The 19,661-nt window shown below is 42.0% G+C and overlaps 1 protein-coding gene and 1 long non-coding RNA gene across 14 annotated transcripts in view; one reads left to right on the top strand and one right to left on the bottom strand.

The window, feature by feature from the left end:
• Positions 1–2,096, bottom strand: part of GRIA4 (glutamate ionotropic receptor AMPA type subunit 4) — a 379,592-nt gene extending 377,496 nt beyond the window's left edge. For 3 of the 9 annotated variants that reach the window (XM_082682483.1, XM_082682484.1, XM_082682485.1), the window contains exons 1-2: positions 1,696–2,046; positions 957–1,128 (exon numbers count right to left, since the gene is read on the bottom strand). In XM_082682483.1, the coding sequence (XP_082538609.1) occupies positions 957–1,044 (88 nt within the window). In that variant the 5' untranslated portion in view covers positions 1,045–1,128; positions 1,696–2,046. Of the gene's footprint in view, positions 1–956; positions 1,129–1,645 lie in introns of all 9 variants that reach the window. The other 6 variants (XM_082682482.1, XM_082682480.1, XM_082682481.1 and 3 more) reach the window with 6 other exon arrangements.
• Positions 1,958–19,661, top strand: part of LOC309840424 — a 40,982-nt gene continuing 23,278 nt past the window's right edge. The window contains exons 1-5 of one of the 5 annotated variants that reach the window (XR_014298580.1): positions 2,144–2,224; positions 2,399–2,860; positions 8,224–8,317; positions 9,735–9,983; positions 12,034–12,243. This is a non-coding gene — a long non-coding RNA (uncharacterized lncRNA). Of the gene's footprint in view, positions 2,038–2,143; positions 2,225–2,398; positions 2,861–8,223; positions 8,318–9,734; positions 9,984–12,033; positions 12,244–15,737; positions 15,788–19,661 lie in introns of those variants that run through there. The other 4 variants (XR_014298582.1, XR_014298583.1, XR_014298581.1 and 1 more) reach the window with 4 other exon arrangements.

The following is a 19,661-nucleotide window of genomic DNA, read 5'->3' as shown; positions in this document are numbered from 1 at the left end:
CTTGCCCTCCCCATGATTCCCAGCACACTGCTCCATCAGCCAAGCTGAGGGCATTTCTGTCTAAGAGGCATGCAGATGAACAGAACAGAGGGTTTACATTAAAATGCAGAAATCAAGGGATGTGGTGACACGAAGGGCAGAGGGGAATGGGAGAGGAGACATGAACTTTGTTTTCCTGCGGTTCCCGGACTCAGCCTAATTAGCCCCGTTTTGTTGCACAGTCCACGAGAAATGATGCAGTGTTGAGGCTGAGCCTGGCTGGAAGAAATTCAATAGCTGCGTCCCATAAAAAGACAGGAGAGGAGAACAGCAAGGAAAGCCACTGAAGGGTAGGGTCGCTGGCCGCGGAGTCCAGCGGGAGGAACAGGAGCAAGAGACTCAAAAGGAAAACAAAATAAAAGGAGAGAACGTTTCACGGAAAAGGGATCTAACTTTGGAATCGGTTAACCAACAGCGAGCAAAGACAGGGGGTTGCGGATGGAAATGCTTTTTGCCCGAACAGTGTCTTTCTGGAATGAGCAGAAAGCGGAGAAGCTCAGCAGGGGAAGAAGTGTGTTGAAAATACACAATAATAATTTTAACCCCCAACAAACTCGACATCCCCTCATGCTCTAGGGAGAAGAAAGAGAAGAGACAGCACATTCAGTATAATCGAACCCCAAGGAGGTTTTTTGTTTTGTTTTGTTTCCAACTTATTCCAACCCCACTTAAGCGACTTGAACCGAAGGTGGCAGTGGGAGCACAGGCGAGGAGGAACGGGTGGGCAGGGTGTGCACATTCCAACTGAACCAGCGCCCGAAGAGGCAGTCTTGTGCACAGGGGCGACGGGAAGGGAGAGGCAGAGGTAAAGGGAGCCGCCGAAGGTCTCCCCGAATTGCTCCCCGGCAACTCATTTAACTCACTTTCGGATACCTGCCCCAGACACCCACATGCACACCGCACCGTTCAGAGCTTACCTATCTGCACGCTGCTCGGAAAGGCTCCCATGGCGAGTCCCCAAAATCCAGAAAACAACAAGACAATCTGTCTGCAAATAATCCTCATCTTCTTTTCTCCTCTCCCTGGCGCGCGCTCTTTCTCTCACACTCTTGCGAAAGGCTGTTCAGAGAGGCATTGACGACGATGGCGCTAAAATTAAAAACAACCAAAAGAAAAAAAAAAAAAAAAAAAAGAAAAAAGCAAAGAAAAAAGGACAGGAGAGAGATGTGGGTGGTTGGCGATTATGACTGCTCCCCTTCAGCAATCCATCGCGAGCTGCCAGCTTTTTCCCGCAGTCTCCATAGCCCTGAGAGCGGTTTCCTGTCCGGCTGCAAATGTTGCACATGCAGAAGATGGTGGTGGCGCGTCTAGTGGCTGCTCGCCGGGACGAGACATGCGCCCTGTCCTCGCCTCCCTCGCCCGGCCCGCGGCTCGCCTTCGCGCACACACACCGACACTGCGCCGCGGCCGCCGCACGCGCGCCCGCACCCGCACCCGCCCCGCGCACCCGCACCCGCCCCGCACGCCCGCACCCGCGCGCCCCTCCCCGAGCGCCGCGCTACCTCCGCGCGCCCCTCGCCCCCAGCTCGGCCGGCTGCACCCCGCCGGCGCTCCCCGCGCGCCCCACGCTCCGCGGCCGGGCTGGAGCCGGGCTTTCCCTGCTCACCACTCGCCCACTCCCTCCTCTGTTCTCCCCCGGCTCGCGGAGGGACCTACTCCGGTGATGGGCACCCCCAGCGCCCCTTTCTCCGCTTCTCCCGGCGCCTCGGCGTCTCCGCCGCACTGGGCAGGAAATCGGCCCCGCGGGCGGGGTGCGCAAGCCCGGATCAGGGGCTCGGGGAGTTAGTGGCTCCCCAGGCCCCCGGCCCCCTGCCGCATCCTTGCAGGCTCGCGGGGAGGACCGGCTGCCTCGCTCCCCGACAGCCCTTGCCCTTCTCCCAGCCTCGCCCTCTTCTGCCACTGGGCTGCGCGCGGGGGACTCCGGTCCTCGCTGCAGCAAAGATTTCTCACCAGCAAACAGCCCGGGAATCTGGAGAGCCTGAGACAGGAATGGATGAGGTGAAGGGGCCCGGAGAGGGAGAGGAGGAGACAAGAAGGCAAAGGGCAGCCCCAGCAGGTTTAAAAGGCCAGCACCGAGGAGGAGAGAATTGGAGGAGCGAAGGCAGGGGAAGAGACCCAGGGCAGGGGTAACATCCTTGGAAAAAGAGGGATGACCGAAAAGTTCATTTAAATAGCAAAGTTGAGGGTAATGAGCGGGATGGGGAAGAGCCTGAGAAATAAGAACTCGGGGGTGGGGGGCAGCGGGTGGGGGGTAGTGGGGGGTCCAGTACGTTGTTTGAAAGGCATGAGGCAGGACTAGGAGTAAGAACTGCGTGGAGTGCAAAGCGGCGAGAGCGACTGAAGCCTCCTTTCTTTCTAGCAGCCCATTCTGGGGGACACTTTCCCTCTGTGCTGTGGCCCACTTCCGGAGAATAACCCGACACGGTTCAGGGCTTGACGAAGGAGAACAAGCAGTGCTTGGGGCAGTGGGCACAAGAGTCTGCGAGAAAGGGGAGTATTTTTCAGGCACATCTTTTCTTAGCTGGGGCTCTGGAATATTCACCCATCTCTGTTTCCCCCCCCTGAAGACTTCAGCGCTGCCTTGATGGTGTCCATGGTTGTGTGGACTGGGAAGAAGAAGGCGGATTATCCTAGCAAGCGTCCAGGCTCTGGTGTCCCTCCAGGGGCACGGTGGCGAGGTCATTTCAGCAGATGGATGGAGTCTGTGCGAACCCCCAGAGAGTGAGCGTGGCAGCGGGGAAAGACAGGTTTCTGATTTCCTCTCTTTGGCCTGAGGTCTCCTGCTGTCCACAGTAAATGCGATCCACTAATGCATTAAACGGTGAGAGAAAGCTTGTTTAAATCTCTACAGTTCTTTGGGTGCTCTTGGTTGGATGCTACCGTTTGAGGGCCTGGAAAGCTGGGTCAGATGAGTTCATGAAGCTTCTGAGCAATCATTACAGGTAAAGATTCTCCTTGAAGGTTAAGGAAACTGAAGTTGAGTTTCCCATTACATTTTCAAAAGAATATAGCAAGTGTCCACGTTCACGCAGTGCAACATTTGGGAAAAGAGCAGACTGGCTCAGGTTAAGTGGAATTCTTACGAGGGCCCCACCTGGTTAGACGTGTTTTTGAATACGCACTACACTTACCCCTTCAGGCCTCCTTATACAGCCTATCACCAGTTACCTGTATTTGTAATTTGTAAATGACATTTCATCATCCCTGCTAAAACTTCAGAGTGCTTTTCTCCAGAGGGTTTTCTTTTTAAGTTCTGAGTTTTGCTTTTAATGTCACATCTTTCTGTGGTTGTTGGTACTTACCCACTTCGTGTGACATTGCACCACAGAGCGTTCTGACAAAACACAACCTAATTGTGAGCAACTGGATTACACGGATGGTACATTTGTCTTTACGGTGTAGAAGACTTTGGTCTTGGGAGTCAAGTGGGAGTTGAAATGGTTTTCTTTTTGTCTTTTCTGTCAGTGCAAAAACCAAGGCTGTAGATAATATCATTCCGTTTCTCTTATAAGACAATAAATAGGCCACATAAAATTCAAGTTGAATTTAAGTTAAATTAAAATTTCAAAAATCACCAAATCATGAAACTCATTACCTAATTGGGCAACAAGGGAAGCTCTGCTTGATGCACAGAGAGAATTAGCAAATTTTACTCTCAAAACTGAAAGACACGAGCTCTCCTGTGAGATGATGCCACCCTTGGTTTAGATGCACAAGTTTTCGGGTTCATCTCACCACCATGATGACACCTTGGCTAACAGAACCACAGATGATAACTTAAATGTATTTTTCTGAGATAAGAATCTGGGTATTTTTTTAGTTTCTATTTTGTCCAGTTAATGAAAGCCCCCCTTTGATTTTATAAATCGGAATGATCTTTCTCTGTATACCTCTACCCCTCTACATAAACACCTCTAGATATTTCCTCCTGTCATACCTGTCCTTAAGATGTTCCAAGAGGGAAAGCATTTGGAGTTGGTTACCAAGAAAGGCAAGTGGGGTTGTAGCAGATTATGTGTATCATAAATAACAGAAATGATAATTGAGACACTGAAGACAAAACAGTCATGATCAAAAGTGTGGCTGGAGCGCCTGGACGGCTCAGTTGGTTGAGCATCCAACTCGATGTCAGCTCAGGTCATGATCTCAGGTCTTTATCATGGAGCCTGCTTCAGTCTCTCTCTCTCTCTCTCTCTCTCTCTCTCTCCCTCCCTCTGCCACCCCCCACCTCCAACTCTAGCTCCTTCTCTCTAAAAAAAATTTTTTTAAAATAAAAATAAAAATGTGTCTAATAATGGTAGGGCTGGCACTTTCACTTTTAGTCCCGAGTGTCTGGTCTCTTAACCATTTTATAATTATGACTCGAGTTATACCTACTATTAGAGGGAACAATTACCAGAGCCTTTCTTTGGACCATTTGTAAAGGTAGAGGTAAAAGATCCTGCTACATCAGAATGAAAAATTTAAAAGGTTATTACTAGCTGAGAAAACCAAAAACGACACACAGACATACACACACACTCGATTTTATTGCTTTGGGGCTATTTTAAGTAAATATGTTCACAGTTTTCTGAACTGCAATTTACTCATTAAATGAAGGTATCATATCAGAAGATCTCTAAGATTCCTCACCACTTCCCAAATCTCTAACCCTTCGAACTCAACTCAGTTCTGCTTTGGGAAAGGCCCTGGTGCTGTGGGGAATCCCCAGATGAGTAAGTCATAACCTTCTACTCAAAACCCTCACACACTGTGTCATAATATGGCCACAGAGAGTCAATGTATCAAGGAACAAAGGGGGCTTTGTGGAGCTTTTTCAATGAGAAGAGATAAATACAGATAGATATAGTTTAGTAGGTAGAAAAAATGGTGTCCAGGAGTCTGCAGTATAAAGCACACATTGCTGAGCTGTTTGGAGGTACAAACTTGGAAGTGGATAAGAAGAGAAGTCAGGTTGGGGCATATTAATGTAAGTGCTTGGGATATCAAGTAAACACACACACACACACAATCCCAGTGATTTTTTTTTTTTTAACTCATGACTGATGTATAATCTGTAATAGTATCATCAGATATGACACTTTTAGAAAGGGCACATTCTGGGGAGTGGGAGTCAGGGGCTGGTTTGTCGTTGTGGACCAGGAAAAGCAGGGGCTGAGGCTAAAGACTGGCCTTTCAGAAAGTCAGGTGAGATGGGGCCGGATTGCCGTGGATCCTACAGAAGAGAGAGGAGGAAGAGCAAGGGAGAGAGCACTGCGGGGCCAAAGCTGACAGGGCAGGCTCTCCACCTGCCGGGGAGGCATGGAGAGTGTGCCTCATACTTCAGGTCAAGGATACCCCCCAAGTTCGATGCCTGACTGCTCTGAAAAGCAGCTGCAGTGTTCGGAAGGTTGGTAATGCCTTCCGCTGGGGAAAGGAACCTGGGAGGAGCAAGTCTGCTTGGGAATGAGCTTTTCAATAGATTATGCACACTCAAATAATTACATAATGAGCACCTGCCATGTGTTTATTGTCTAAGGGCTGGAGAAATAAAAGTGAGCAAAGCAAAATCCCTGCGCGCACCAGAAGATTCTCCACCAAGGAGCCAGAACAGTGCAGAAGCCCTATGTAGACCTCACCAGATCTACAGAACATTTGTGATATATCAAGAAACTCATCTAAAGCTTAAATTCTTACTGAAGGTTGTATTCCTAGTAAATGTTAAAGCCAGAGTTAGGGCTAAAACTCAGACCTGGCTGATTTCAGAGACTATGCTGTCTCCATTAAAATCTATGGAGCTGGGGCACCTGAGTGGCTCAGTGGGTTAAAGCCTCTGCCTTCCGCTCAGGTCATGATCCCAGGGTCCTGGGATCGAGCCCTGCATCAGGCTCTCTGCTCAATAGGGAGCCTGCTTCTGCCTCTCTCTCTGCCTGCCTCTCTGCCTACTTGGGATCTCTGTCTGTCAGATAAATAAATAAAATCTTAAAAAAAAAAAAAACCTATGGAGCTGATAAGCTTCAGGTGCAATGAGAGGTCTGGAAGCAGAAAAGTAAACTGGAGGAATCCACAATACTTAGAAAAGTGGTGCAGTGTGCTTTTAAAAAGCCTCGGGCTTTTAGATGTCAAGCCCTCTGCTTTCTGGCTGCATTGCCCTGGACATGTACTTAGCCTTGCTGTTCTGATAGAGTCTACGTAAACATTCAGCACAGTTTTGGCACATAATAGAAAATTCTAATTCATAAGGAGTTGCTAAAAAATGTGATCAAGGTTCCAACAGAGGGAGGCACTAAATGCCATGTGTGAAAAATAGGAAGGCTAATTCTGATGTGAGGAAAATTTAGGAAGAACTCACAGAGACAGAGAAGTTGAACCCAATGTTTATGGATGTGGAGAGATTATCAGGTGGAGAAAAAATTATGTGCAACACATGAGAGGACATATGTCTTTTGGCTACTTCTGAAAGTTCACCATGACTGGATGGGTTGCACTGGGGGATGTGCTGGAAATGAGGCCAGAAAGCAAAGCAATGACTCACTCAATAGGTCCATCTCCATGTCCTCGAAATGCAGAAATCATGGAAGTCCATAAGCAAAGGGGAGAAATGATCTGATTTGCATTTTAGATTGAAAATCCTGGCATGAGTATGGAGGCCGGAGTCAGACCTCTGGGACCTGGAGAAACAGTCTAGATGAAAAATGACCATGTGAACAAAACTGCAGAAGTGAAATGTACCATTTGACCCTGAAATCATGCTTTTAGTTTCCTAGCCTAAAAATGGCCATGGCCAGAATTACCAAAGGTACATACACAAAGCTTTTTATTCCAGTACTATTTATCACCACAAGCCACAAAACAGCCCAAATGTCCATCAAGGGGAAACTATCTTACTAAGCTATGGGCTATCTATACAATGCGGTGCTGAGCAGTCATTCAAGTAAAGAGGGATACCTTTATGTACCAGCACGGAGTGATCACGACGGACATACTATATGAGAACAAGCCAAGTAGAGATGAGTGTGCAGCACACTAGCATTTATCTAGAAGGAGGAATACTTCCTCTAGGGACAGAAAATCAGGATGGAGAGAAAGAAGCAAATAAATCTACTCAGAGTTGCATTATTTCAATTTATTTTAAAACAGATAATTCTGGCTTGTCCTCTCCAGTGGGATATCTCATAAAGACAAAAATAATTGCAAAAAACTGCCTGTACTGCCTTCACTAATCACATTGTTGATGCTAGTATTGACGTTGCTATTCTGAGAATGTTGTGTATATACTGTTGCATGAAGCAAATGAATGATTATGCTGGTGGTGTTGGGAAAGCATTGAGGCAAAGTGATACATATTTAAAATCAGAGGGTAAGTAAAAAAACCTGGTGGTTCTCAATTTGAATAGGGAGATGCACTGTGATTTGTTTTATTTTGTATTTTCCATAAAATATGCAATTTTTTCAGTTCTACATGCTGATAGCTTAGACATAATGACTAATGTATTAAAAGTCAGCATCCCCCACTCCCATGTACACCATTGGTAGTACCTAATACCATTTTCTACTAAAAGACATCCATGCTCCTTGAAAAAAATGACTTATTCCAAGCCTAGGGAAGGAATTATATAAGATGCCCCTGGAACAAGGCATCACAACAGAAAACAAGGAAGCTTTTATAATTACTGAGATCAAGTCGAAAGTTTTTAGGAACCAACTGGAGTACATTCACATTGGCTGATAATGGGAAAACTGAGGGATCAAAAGAATAATGCCTAAAATATATTATAACACATCCCTGTGAAATCCATGAAATCATAATTTAAAAACTACAGATAGAAGCTGCACTGGTCTATTTATTAGGAAATCAACTTGGATTTTTTTTTTTTCCAAGTATATTCCATTTTCCAAGTATATTCCATTTTGGAATAGTTTGTGATTTGCATAAAAGTTTCCAATGTACTAGTTTCCCTATATCTTTCAACTTAGTTCCCCTTAATGTTACCATCTTGCATCACTGTGGTCCATTCATCAAAACTAAGAAACCAGTGCTAGCATGTTGCTATTAACTAAAGCCCAGACTTTGTCTGGAGTTTACTTGCTTTTCTATTAATGTATTTTCTTGTTTTAGGATCTAGTTCTGGATAATTTATTACATTTAGTTGCCATATCTCCTTGGTTTCTTCTATTCTGAGAATCCTCTTCTTTGTGTTTTAGGACCTTTAGAGTTTGATGACTACTTTTGTGTCTTTTTCTGTAGAAATTCCCTCAATTTGGATTTGTCTGATGCTTTTCATTTGATTAGACTGGGGTCATGCGTTACTGGTAAGAATACCATAGAGGTTAAGTGTCCTTATCATCTCATATTCAAGGGATCCGTGCTAGTCCCATTGATATTGCTTGTGTACCTTTCATCAGTTGGTTAGTGTGTTTGCAAGGTTTCTCCACTGTACAGTTACTATGTTTCCATTCCATATTATATTGGGGGGGGGGAATTCAGTGGGACCCAGGATGCTCATGTGTATTTCCTGTCTCAACCATAGCATGATACATTTCTTCAAGAGGTCCTGTTTCCTTTCATTGGAGAATGATGTGTAAGAATCAAAATCTTGGGGCACCTGGGTGGCTCAGTTGGTGCAGCATCTGCATTTGGCTCAGGTCATGATAATCAGCGGTGAGCCTGCTTCTCCTTTTTCCTCTACCCCTCCCCCCGCTTGTGCTCTCTTTCTTAAATAAATAAAATAAAATCTTTAAAAATCAAAATCTTGATACTGGGGTTGCTCATTGTTACTGGGATGTCATTGCTCACAAGTTCTCACACAGGATGCAGCCAGTATACTAACCTATGTATCGATATACTTCTGTCATTGCTTCTTTATCTATCCATCTATATGTGTATTAAGCTAATCATGGGTTCATACTGATCATTCCAACTCAAATCCAGCACTACATTGCTCATTCTAACCTACTTTCTATGTTGTGTGCATATATATCAAAAGGAACAATACCTGCCATATATTACAGCACATCACTGTTGAATCCATGACATCATAATGATGATTTTTAAAATATAGGTAGAAGGCTTCCTGGTTTGCTTTATAGAATATAGAACTAGCTTATACTTTCTCTCTAATCATGAGAAACCTGGCTCCCAGGGTCAAGAAACATTTACTTAGGATATCAACCTGAACTTAAGTTTTCCAAAAGCAACTGATATTTTTATACTGGTGATTACTGAAAACCCATGCCTATTATTGCTAGTTATCTACATACCTAGAAAACACTGAATCCCATAAACATTAGTAATAAATAAATGACATTGTCCATGTCATTCTGTCTTACACGAAGATACTGCATTAGCCAGAATAATGCCAACAACTTAATAAATTTATGTGTTTATAAGCTAAATCATTTCTTATCAGGGCCTAGTTTTTTTTTTTATCTTTTTTTGAAGGTGTATATATTTTTCCCCAATTAACATTTTTAAATTTTCATGTATTTTGCTAAGGTCACTTTCCAGCCACAGGAATAATACCCGAGTGCCTCACGGAGTGTGCTGCTTTACCTTTGTATCTATCTGTCACCCTGGCTTGAAATCAGCACACTAATCTTGCCCTATAGCAGCTGCTCGATTAATCTTTTGTCATCTATCCACCTCACATGGTCTCTCCATGGAGCTGATTGACATTGTGCGTGACTTTAATGCTGATAAATTATCTCTCTTCCAGAACCACAGAATCCTCATTACACCAAAAAGATTACTTTCCTTGTTTTATGTTCCTCATTCCTCTCTGAGTCACTGTAATTGAAAGAGGTCACCAAGAAGCACCTGGCAGTCTTTCCCTCATTCATTCCTTCATTCATCAAGTATTTCTAGAACATTTACCACGAATCACGGTATCAGGATGGAAGGGAAGAGTGTTTTATCCATTATGGCATTTGCTCCTCACAATGACAGGATCCCCAAACATACACAAGTGAGTACAAAGAAGTATGTTATAAACCCTACATTAGTGGTAGAAACTTGATGTGAACTCCTTTAAGGCAGGGATACTGTTATATTAAACATCAATCTACCTCATCTATCCTAGTTCTAGCCCTTCATTTTACTACCCATCCCAGAATAGGAATGACCAAGAAAAGCATCATGAGAAAGTAGATATTTGAGCTTGACTATAAACCACTGACAGGTTTTCATTAGTTAAAAAATGGAGAATTCGAGACAGCGGGAAGACGTAAGTGAGCCTTAAGAGCAATGGGTAGCCCAGAGATCGGACTCATGAAAGGGAGTAGTAGCCAGGGAGGCCCAAAAGTTGGAATAAAGTCAGACTTTAAGAGCCTGGCATACGTAAATATTAAAAAAATACTGGAAAGATAAATTGGCAAGTGACTCAAAATAGGGCCTTGAGGGCGCCTGGGTGGCTCAGTGGGTTAAAGCCTCTGCCTTCAGCTCAGGTCATGTTCCCAGGGTCCTGGGATCAAGCCTCGAATTGGGCTCTCTGCTCAGCAGGGAGCCTGCTTCCTCCTCTCTCTGTCTCTCTGCCTGCATCTCTGCCTACTTGTGATCTCTGTCAAATAAATAAGTAAAATCTTAAAAAAAAATAGGGCCTTGAGCTACACATTTCTCCCCTACCATGTTTATTAACAGACACTACAGTATTTCTTCTAATGATGAACCCATGGGCCATTTTGCTTAGGTAGATTCATCCACAAAGAGTTGGTGGAGAATTGATAAAAGTTACTAGGATAACCACACTTTTCCAAAATGATTCAGATTTTTATTTTATTTCTCAAAAAATTTTATTTATTTATTTATTTAGAGAGAGCATGTGTGAGCAGGGGGAGGGGCAAAGGGAGAGGAAGCAAGAAAATCTCAAGCTGACTCTATGCTGAGCAAGAATCCCAATGCGGGGCTCCATCTCATCACCCTGAGATCATGATCTGAGCTGAAACCAAGAGTTGGATACTTAACCGACAAAGCCACTCAGGTACCCAGTGATTCACATTTTCTTTCTTTCTTTCTTTCTTTTTTTTTTTTTTTTAAAGATTTTATTTATTTGACAGAGAGATCACAAGCAGGCAGAGAGGCAGGCAGGGGAGGGGGGAAGCAGGCTCCCTGCTGAGCAGAGAGCCCAATGCGGGGTTGGGGGAGGGGGGCCCTATCCCAGGACCCTGAGATCATGACCTGAGCAGAAGGCAGAGGCTTAACCCACTGAGCCACCCAGGTGCCCCAGTGATTCACATTTTCAAAAGTGAATGTTAGATTAAGTTTTCTAATTTAAACATCTACACTAGACACAATCACAAAATACACATTCAGTATTTTTAAATTTAATTTTACTTTGGACAATGTAACAGTGATAGCTACAACCGTCCTTTGGTAAGCAACTACTGACAGAAGTGTAATTTTTACTTCTTAAAACAACCTTTCAGTTTAGGCAGTCCCAGCTTTGTTTTGGAGATGAGAAAATTAACGTTTCGACGAGTTAGGTAACCAGCCCAATCTCACCTAGCTAGTCATCACAGAGCCTTGGCAGGATTCCAAGCAACATCTTTTTCCCTAAAGGCTATGCTCGCTTGACTCTTCCATTCCTCACCTATATTTAAGAGAAAAGTCAAGCATTTGGTTTGCACCAATTATCTTTCCCTTGGCTCTGACTTAAGCTGAAGCATAATGAAAGAAAAATTAATGAAAGAAAAAGTATGTACATTTGCATTTTTGTAGAAACATTAGTACTGACTGAGTCTTTTAACACAAAGGCTGTAGTAGCAAAGTCAGATCAGTTACATGTATTTCCTTCATTTAAAAAAAATATTTGCTTGGTTAGGAAAAAGAAAGTCTAAAGAAAGGAAAATAAAGGCAGACTCTAGTGATACAGCCACCTTGTACTTCAAATAGCTGATGAGATTTATACTAGAGTTCCCCTCTTCCTCATTATCAATCATATGCACCCTGGTTGTTGAATTTAAGTCCTAAACTGAAGATTCTCTCTCCTGTTTTTCTTTCTTTCTTTTTCCCTTTTTTAGCACCTAAGAAGATTGAGTTGTGTGTACTTAGTCACACCCCATCCAACTGCCTTCCCTTGAAAATATCCTTGGCTGTGACTGAATATATTTTGCATAGCATTTTTAACAAAAATAACATAGAGCATAATGACTTCACTTTCAAGATGATCCTGTTCACAAACCTGCCTGCTTTTCTCACTGTTCCTGTGCAATGTGTGTTTGCCAAGCACACTTCTTAGCCCAATGACAGAATTATAGGTAAATTATTTATGGAAGTGTTCAGTTACTATCATTTCCAGATATACTGCTGAAACCTGATTATTTCTGTACCTTTATTTTATTCTAGAAGAATACAAAAAATATGGTGTGGAAAGGAAGAAAATATATACAGTTATATCATGTGATATAATTTTGCATATAAAATCAGATGTGTATTAAATAATTATACATAATTATTTCATAATAAATAATTATTAATGGTTATTTGGGAAATGTGGCATCATGGGTAATTTGTATCCTCTTTTGCATATTTTTATGTACTTTCAAACTTTTCTAAAATTCATCTGTATTGCTTTTATACACATAAAACACCATTTTCAGATACAGGGTTGGGGGGGAGCTTTACTTTAGCTGAATGTTTCCTAAAGAACAACCTTCAGAGTAAAGTTTCTTGTTAGTTTATGTGGCCTTTAAAGTCTTTATGATACCTAATGAATATAGATTTTAAAAAATAGTTCATTTTAATCTACTGCACATTAATCAGATAGGTTACACTTCTGTGTAACGTTATTAGAGATTGATAATATCCATGGCTCCCTTACTGTCTGTGAATTAGTAGGGGACAGCCACAAAATTGATCACTAGGTTCCTCATAGGGATATAAGGGTGGGGGGGGAATGTGTACTGTACAGAAAGTAAAATATTTGATGGTTTGCATAAATGCACAATTCTACTTGAGAGATCTTTTTGGAAAGCCCCAAGTAAGTGAGAATAAAATACACCCTAAGAAAATAAAGACAATGTGTGTAATATAGTAGATTATTTTCACATGCAATAAAGAGGTTCATGGGTTGGTGGAGAAGAATGAAGCTTGCTGTAATTGGAGGAAATAAAACGGACAAAACCAAACCAACCCAAACACTTCTAGAACAAGGATAAATGCATGCAGAATATCTCGACTGGAGTACAATCTGTATCAAATAAGTGATATATCCCTGGTAAGTCAGAGAATGATCAAAACAAATGGACAGAGAAGTTTGAGGATCAGGTAGCTTATACAAATGTGGGGAGAAGTGGTTGTATGTCCTAATGGTAGATTTGATGTCTACCTAGCAAGCTAGGACTCGGTGAGCTAGACTATAGGGAAAGAAGCCATAAGGTATCCGATCTTATGAAGGGCTTTTAACATTTCACAGAGATGACAGCAACATCCAAATTTTCTGTACCCTTCCATTTATACAATAAAAATGAGTATAGACTCCAATATATATTTAGTGTAATTCAGAAGTGATCTGTATTTATTATAATCCCAACATATTAATATAATTGGACACTGTACCATATAAATATGGAAATTAAAAAGTAGGAAATAAGGAATATCTCAACTATATTTTATTTTGATAAAATGCTTTGATTTTCCCTAAAATACAGTTTTTATAATCTGTTACTAAAATCTAGTAACATTATGTACTTTACATTGCTGAATATATTTATTGATATTCTCGGGAGGGCAATGTAATCCAATGTGCTTTATTAGCTTTGAAATTTTGCCTTAATACTTCATGAGACAGATGGTCAAAGATGTCGTTATTGTGTTGGTTTGTTTTGGTACTGTTTTTAGTGTCTAGTGAGGTTGAAAATACACCAAAATAGACACATCCAATGAAAGAGGCTCACTGGGTTTTCACCCAGCACTACGTTAATGTTTCGGTCCAAACCATTAATTATTCAAAGCTTATGTGTTGAAACTTTTTATTCAATTATACCCTGATCAGAAAGTCTTACTTTAGTAATAGCTTTAAAATATATGGGGACTATTTATTTGACTATGATATTCCCAAGTTTTTCAATTCTGTGGACTTGGTACATAGGAGACCCATGCATATTTCTTTTTTTCCAGCTAAATTCCCACATGATGACAAAAACACTCTCAAGTACATTTTTAAAACAATATTTCTATAACATAAGTGTTTCAACTGCTTAAATAAGTTATTTTTCAAGTGCTAAAATGTCATCTATACTTTACTGGTGTCTAAAGACCCACTACAAAAAAATATTTAAAAATTTTTTTATATATATGTAAAATTATATTACATATACATATATATTTCTATGTATATATTATATAATATATACTTATATTTAGTATATATACAAAATTATATATTACATATTATTATATTATATACAAAAACATATTTTAAAAATATGCTGCAAAATTTACCTAACATTTACCTCTGACAATAATTTACCCAAAAGGTCAACACACTGCATTTTTTTTTTAAATTCATTTATTTATTTAGAGAAAGAGAGCTCTCACGAGCAGGGGTATGGGCAGAAGGAGAGAGATAATTAAGGAGGCTCCATGCCCAGCACAGAACTTATTGTGGGGCTCGATCTCATGAACCTGAGATCATGACTTAAGCTGAAACCACGAGTTGGACACTTAACCGACTGAGCCACCCAGACACCCCAGGGACACTGCATTTTTTTTTTTTTATTTCTTTTCAGCGTAACAGTATTCATTATTTTTGCACCACACCCAGTGCTCCATACAATCCGTGCCCTCTCCAATACCCACCACCTGGTTCCTCCAACCTCCCACCCTCCGCCCCTTCAAAACCCTCATATTGTTTTACAGAGTCCATAGTCTCTCATGGTTCGCCTCCCCTTCCAATTTCCCCCAACGCCGTTCTCCTCTCCATCTCCCCTTGTCCTCCATGCTATTTGTTATGCTCCACACATAAGTGAAACCATATGATAATTGGCTCTCTCTGCTTGACTTATTTCACTCAGCATAATCTCTTCCAGTCCCGCCCATGTTGATACAAAAGTTGGGTATTCATCCTTTCTGATGGAGGCATAATACTCCATAGTGTGTATGGACCACATCTTCCTTATCCATTCGTCCGTTGAAGGGCATCTTGGTTCTTTCCACAGTTTGGCGACCGTGGCCATTGCTGCTATAAACATTGGGGTGCAGATGGCCCTTCTTTTCACTCCATCTGTATCTTTGGGGTAAATAACCAGTAGTGCAATTGCAGGGTCATAGGGAAGCTCTATTTTTAATTTCTTGAGGAATCTCCACACTGTTTTCCAAAGTGGCTACACCAACTTGCATTCCACACTGAAATTTTTAAAAGTTCTCCAACTCTTTAAGTAATTTGCCTTAGTTAAACAGCAAACCTCTGTGTCATACAAAAGATTTTAATAAGCTGCCCCCTTTCCCTTATAAAAACTGCAAATATTTTTGGATTTAAAGAATTATTTTTATAAAATTGACTACACATCTTGGAGCATGTAAGCTTCTCAGAATACTGAGAATAAAGCAATGATTTAAGGCATAATTATTAACCCTTTGAGATTATGTAAATTACACTATTTTCTATGAAAAGCTCAGATGCTACAGATAGACTTATGGCCAGCTAACATAAGGTCTGCGTTCTCCCCCTCTAATGTAACTGCATATATTAAATTTTCATAAACTGTATTTTTCTCATTTTTAGATTTAAAAAAAGTGGCACAAGGAAGCAGACAGATTTCAGAGATCACACCGGTAAGAATGCATGACCTGTTGGACTGAGGGAATAGTATTTAGAGATCAAGAGAAGGAAAGATGTCTGCAGAATTTCTAGCTTGGGCTGATGATTATATGTTGCAATACAGGAATATTAATTTGTGACTTGATTGCCTTGAGTGTGCACAATAGAGATGTCTACGTAGCAACAGAATGAAGGGATCAGCTGAGAGATCTGGATTGGACATGAAACTCAATAGAAGGCAGCCGGTCTTTCACACCATGGAAGGGACAAGGAAGCTAAAAGAGAGGGTGTACAAAGGGAAGAGAGGAGGACCTCTTTGGACTCAGCCTGGTGAAACAGAGCAGGCAGCCAAAAAAAGCGCACGAAGGATGGAGGCAGGTCAAACAAGAGGACAGCCAGGAGAAAATGCTGTCATGAATTTCAAGTGAAAAGACAGAATAGTCACTGTGTCGTCTGCCCCAGAGATCAAACAGAATGTAGTCTGAAGATTGTTCATTAGAAATGAAAAGCTACTGAAAATTTTCCAAAAGCACTTTCAGTACATCAGTGAGGGACAGAAATCAGATTTGGGGGGTGAAGGGAAATGGAAGATGAGGGCACGAAAATCAATCAAAATGGACAAAGTTAATATCCGCTCCTATGTTTTTGCATAAGTCTTTCTATTTAAAGCAAGGGTTTTTTTCCCCTCTTTTCTATTTGTCTTTTCCCTTAATTTCTTTCCCCTCCTCGTCATGCTTTCCCTGATTTCCCCAGCTAAATGCAGTTGCTCAGCTGTCTGCATCTCTATAGCCCCTAGATACTTCTAGCATCATACTTTCCTGCAGACATTTCAGTTTATGAAGTTCTCTCAAACCTAACCATATTGGGTTTGGAGAAAAGATCAACCAACCGTTAAATAATTAAATAATTATGATAAGAACAATTAGCTATAGAGTCATAAGGGAAATAGTAAATCATGAATTCAAGTTGAAACTTGAGCTTCTTGTAAACATTTTTTAAAAATTACGGTTTATGTTTTGAACAGCTAAATTAATTTTCCCCAACTTTTTAGTTGTGATCTCTTCACATTTTTGTTAGTTCTTGTCTATTATAAACTTTTTTCAGAGGTAGGTGATAAAGCTTCAAGTTGTTTATTTAAAAATCATTTAATACGGGACGCCTGGGTGGCTCAGTTGGTTAAGCAGCTGCCTTCGGCTCAGGTCATGATCCCAGCGTCCTGGGATCGAGTCCCACATCGGGCTCCTTGCTCAGCAGGGAGCCTGCTTCTCCCTCTGCCTCTGTCTGCCATTCTGTCTGCCTGTGCTCGCTCTCTCCCTCTCTCTCTGATAAATAAATAAAATCTTAAAAAAAAATCATTTAATACATTTCACAGGTTGAAATTACTTAAAAATGTCAGTCTTTAATGACTTCGTGTTGCACTTTCTTGTAACAAGCGACATGGATTTGGATATCATCAAAGTTTTACATGGTAAAGATTTCTAAATAGTGATTCCTGATCTAGAGAATACACACGCGTTGTAGGAGTAGCCACTCCACTGCCAACGGGAAGCCAGTGTGAGGCCTACCCCTGCCAAGGGCCAGCTCACAGTATAGGTGAGGATAAGAATTGGCAGTGACCACCTCAAGAATCATCCGTCAGGAGCCCCACTCAGCCTCCCTGTTCCCTGGACCCCATTTAGCAGCACCTTGGCCTGAGTGGCAAGCTCTGTGGGCCCTGGGAAGGGGAAGCCCTTAAGAAACTCCCCAGCTCTTCTGTAATGGACAGTGTGCACACTGCCACTGGCCACTGAGGTGGACAGCCACGTGGTGGAACCCCTTCGTGGCCATCCTCAGCACCCTGTAGTAAGCAGGGAGCGCTCCTTATCATCAGTGTGCTCACTGCCAACAAGAGGGTAGAATTTAACTTCATCTCATGCCTATCTTCCTCAAAGAAGCTAGCGACAAGCCTACTTTAATCTGGAAGTGACTGGCCAGAGTCTCCGGAAGCCCTAAGCCCCACCGGTCCATCCCAAGGGCTGAGGTCAGTATTTTCGGACTTCTCTATAAGGCTTGCACAGGGTACCACTGAGCTACTGAGAAGCTCTGCTCCACAGCTCATAGGAAAATGTCTTACTCAAGGAAGATAAAAGGAAACGGAAAGGAAGGGAAAAGAAAGCGAGGGGAGTGGAGGGGAGAAAGAGGAGGGGGATAAGTAGAGAGAAAGGGGAACTCAGGAGACTCTCTATAGAGGCTATATAGAGAGACATAAAGAAGGCAGAGTGAGGAGTGCCTGGGTGGCTCAGTGGGCTAAAGGCTCTGCCTTCAGCGCACGTCACCATCCCACGTCCTGGGATGGAGCCTCGCCCCGGGGTTAAAGCCTCTCCCTTCAGCTCGGGCCATGATCGCAGGTCCTGGATCCAGCCCTGCCTTGGGCTCTCTGCTCAGCAGGGAGCCTGCTTCCCTTCATCTCTCTCTCTCTCTCTCTCTGCCTGCCTCTCTGCCTGCTTGTGATCTCTGTCAAATAAATAAATAAATAAATAAATAAATAAATAAATAAATAAATAAAATCTCAAAAAAAAAAAGAAAAAAAAGGAAGAAAGAGGGAGAGCCACTGTTAAACATAGTTGAGAGGTACAAGAGTTTTTATCATGATTAAATACCTACAACGTCAGGATTCTGTGTCTGAGGGGAGGATTCTAAAATGTACAAAAATGCCCTGCCTGGAAATGTCCATGTCTCAAATAACTGTAGTACAGGACGGAATGCAGTAAACACAATGAGGGTTAAAACTCAATGCAGTTAAAATTGATTAGTCTAGGGACGCCTGGGTGGCTCGGTTGGTTGGGCAGCTGCCTTCGGCTCAAGTCATGATCCCAGCGTCCTGGGATCGAGTCCCACATCGGGCTCCTTGCTCAGCAGGGAGCCTGCTTCTCCCTCTGCCTCTGCCTGTGCTTGCTCTCTCCCCCTCTCTCTCTCTGATAAATAAATAAAATCTTTAAAAAAATTGATTAGTCTACATCCACAGGAATAAATTATATCAAATATGTAACAAACACAAAGAATGAAATAAGGGTTTCAAACTTGATCATATTTTGCACAGCAATAACAAAGCAATTTGCAAATTTTCAAAAAGCCAACAATTTTGTTTATGAGGGATAGATGAAAGCAAAGCAATGACTGAAAATAAAAATATAATGTGTTTCTCTTTCTGATTCAGAAAAAGAGTGTTTTGATAATAATCACTAATTTGGTTACCCTCAGAAAATAATGATAGCATGTGTCTGATCTCTGAAACAATTTTTTAAAAAGATTTTATTTATTTATTTGACAGAGAGAGATCACAAATAGGCAGGGAGACGGCGGTAGGGGAGGTGGGGCCCACGGGGAGCAGGCTCCCCACTGAGCAGAGAGCCTGAGGAGGGGCTGGATCCCACGACCCAGAGATCATGACCCGAACCTATGGCAGAGGCTGAACCCACTGAGCCACCCAGGAGCCCCTACGAAACAATTCTTAATTCTTATACTAAAATCGTAAAAACATGCCAAGATTGAGATTTTTCAACAGGTTACATACTCCAAGTATTCTAAGTAGACTTGAATTGTACTAGAAGATAAAATATTGTCCCAGAGTACTAAATATTAAATTATTTTTGCACAAGGGTAATACTAATCTGTGCTCTCTGCATGAAGGACTGTGAACTTTATTAAAGCTCCTCTTAGTCAAATCAGGCAAATGTTAAGCCATAGAGCCTCTTGAACCTGGCTGGGAGGATGTGCTGAACTGACATCATCATTCGTCAGCAGGTGACCAGTGACTTTTGTCATGAAATATTTATACTCCCATTATATGAAACAGTTTATTCACTGGTTTCTTAATGGCTTGCAACAAATAATAATTTGAAATGTTAG

Source organism: Mustela nivalis, assembly GCF_964662115.1.
Source record: "Mustela nivalis genome assembly, chromosome: 9".
Taxonomy (NCBI): Eukaryota; Metazoa; Chordata; class Mammalia; order Carnivora; family Mustelidae; genus Mustela; species Mustela nivalis.
The sequence above is the reverse complement of the archived record's forward strand: the minus strand, read 5'-3'. Positions and strand labels throughout refer to the sequence as shown.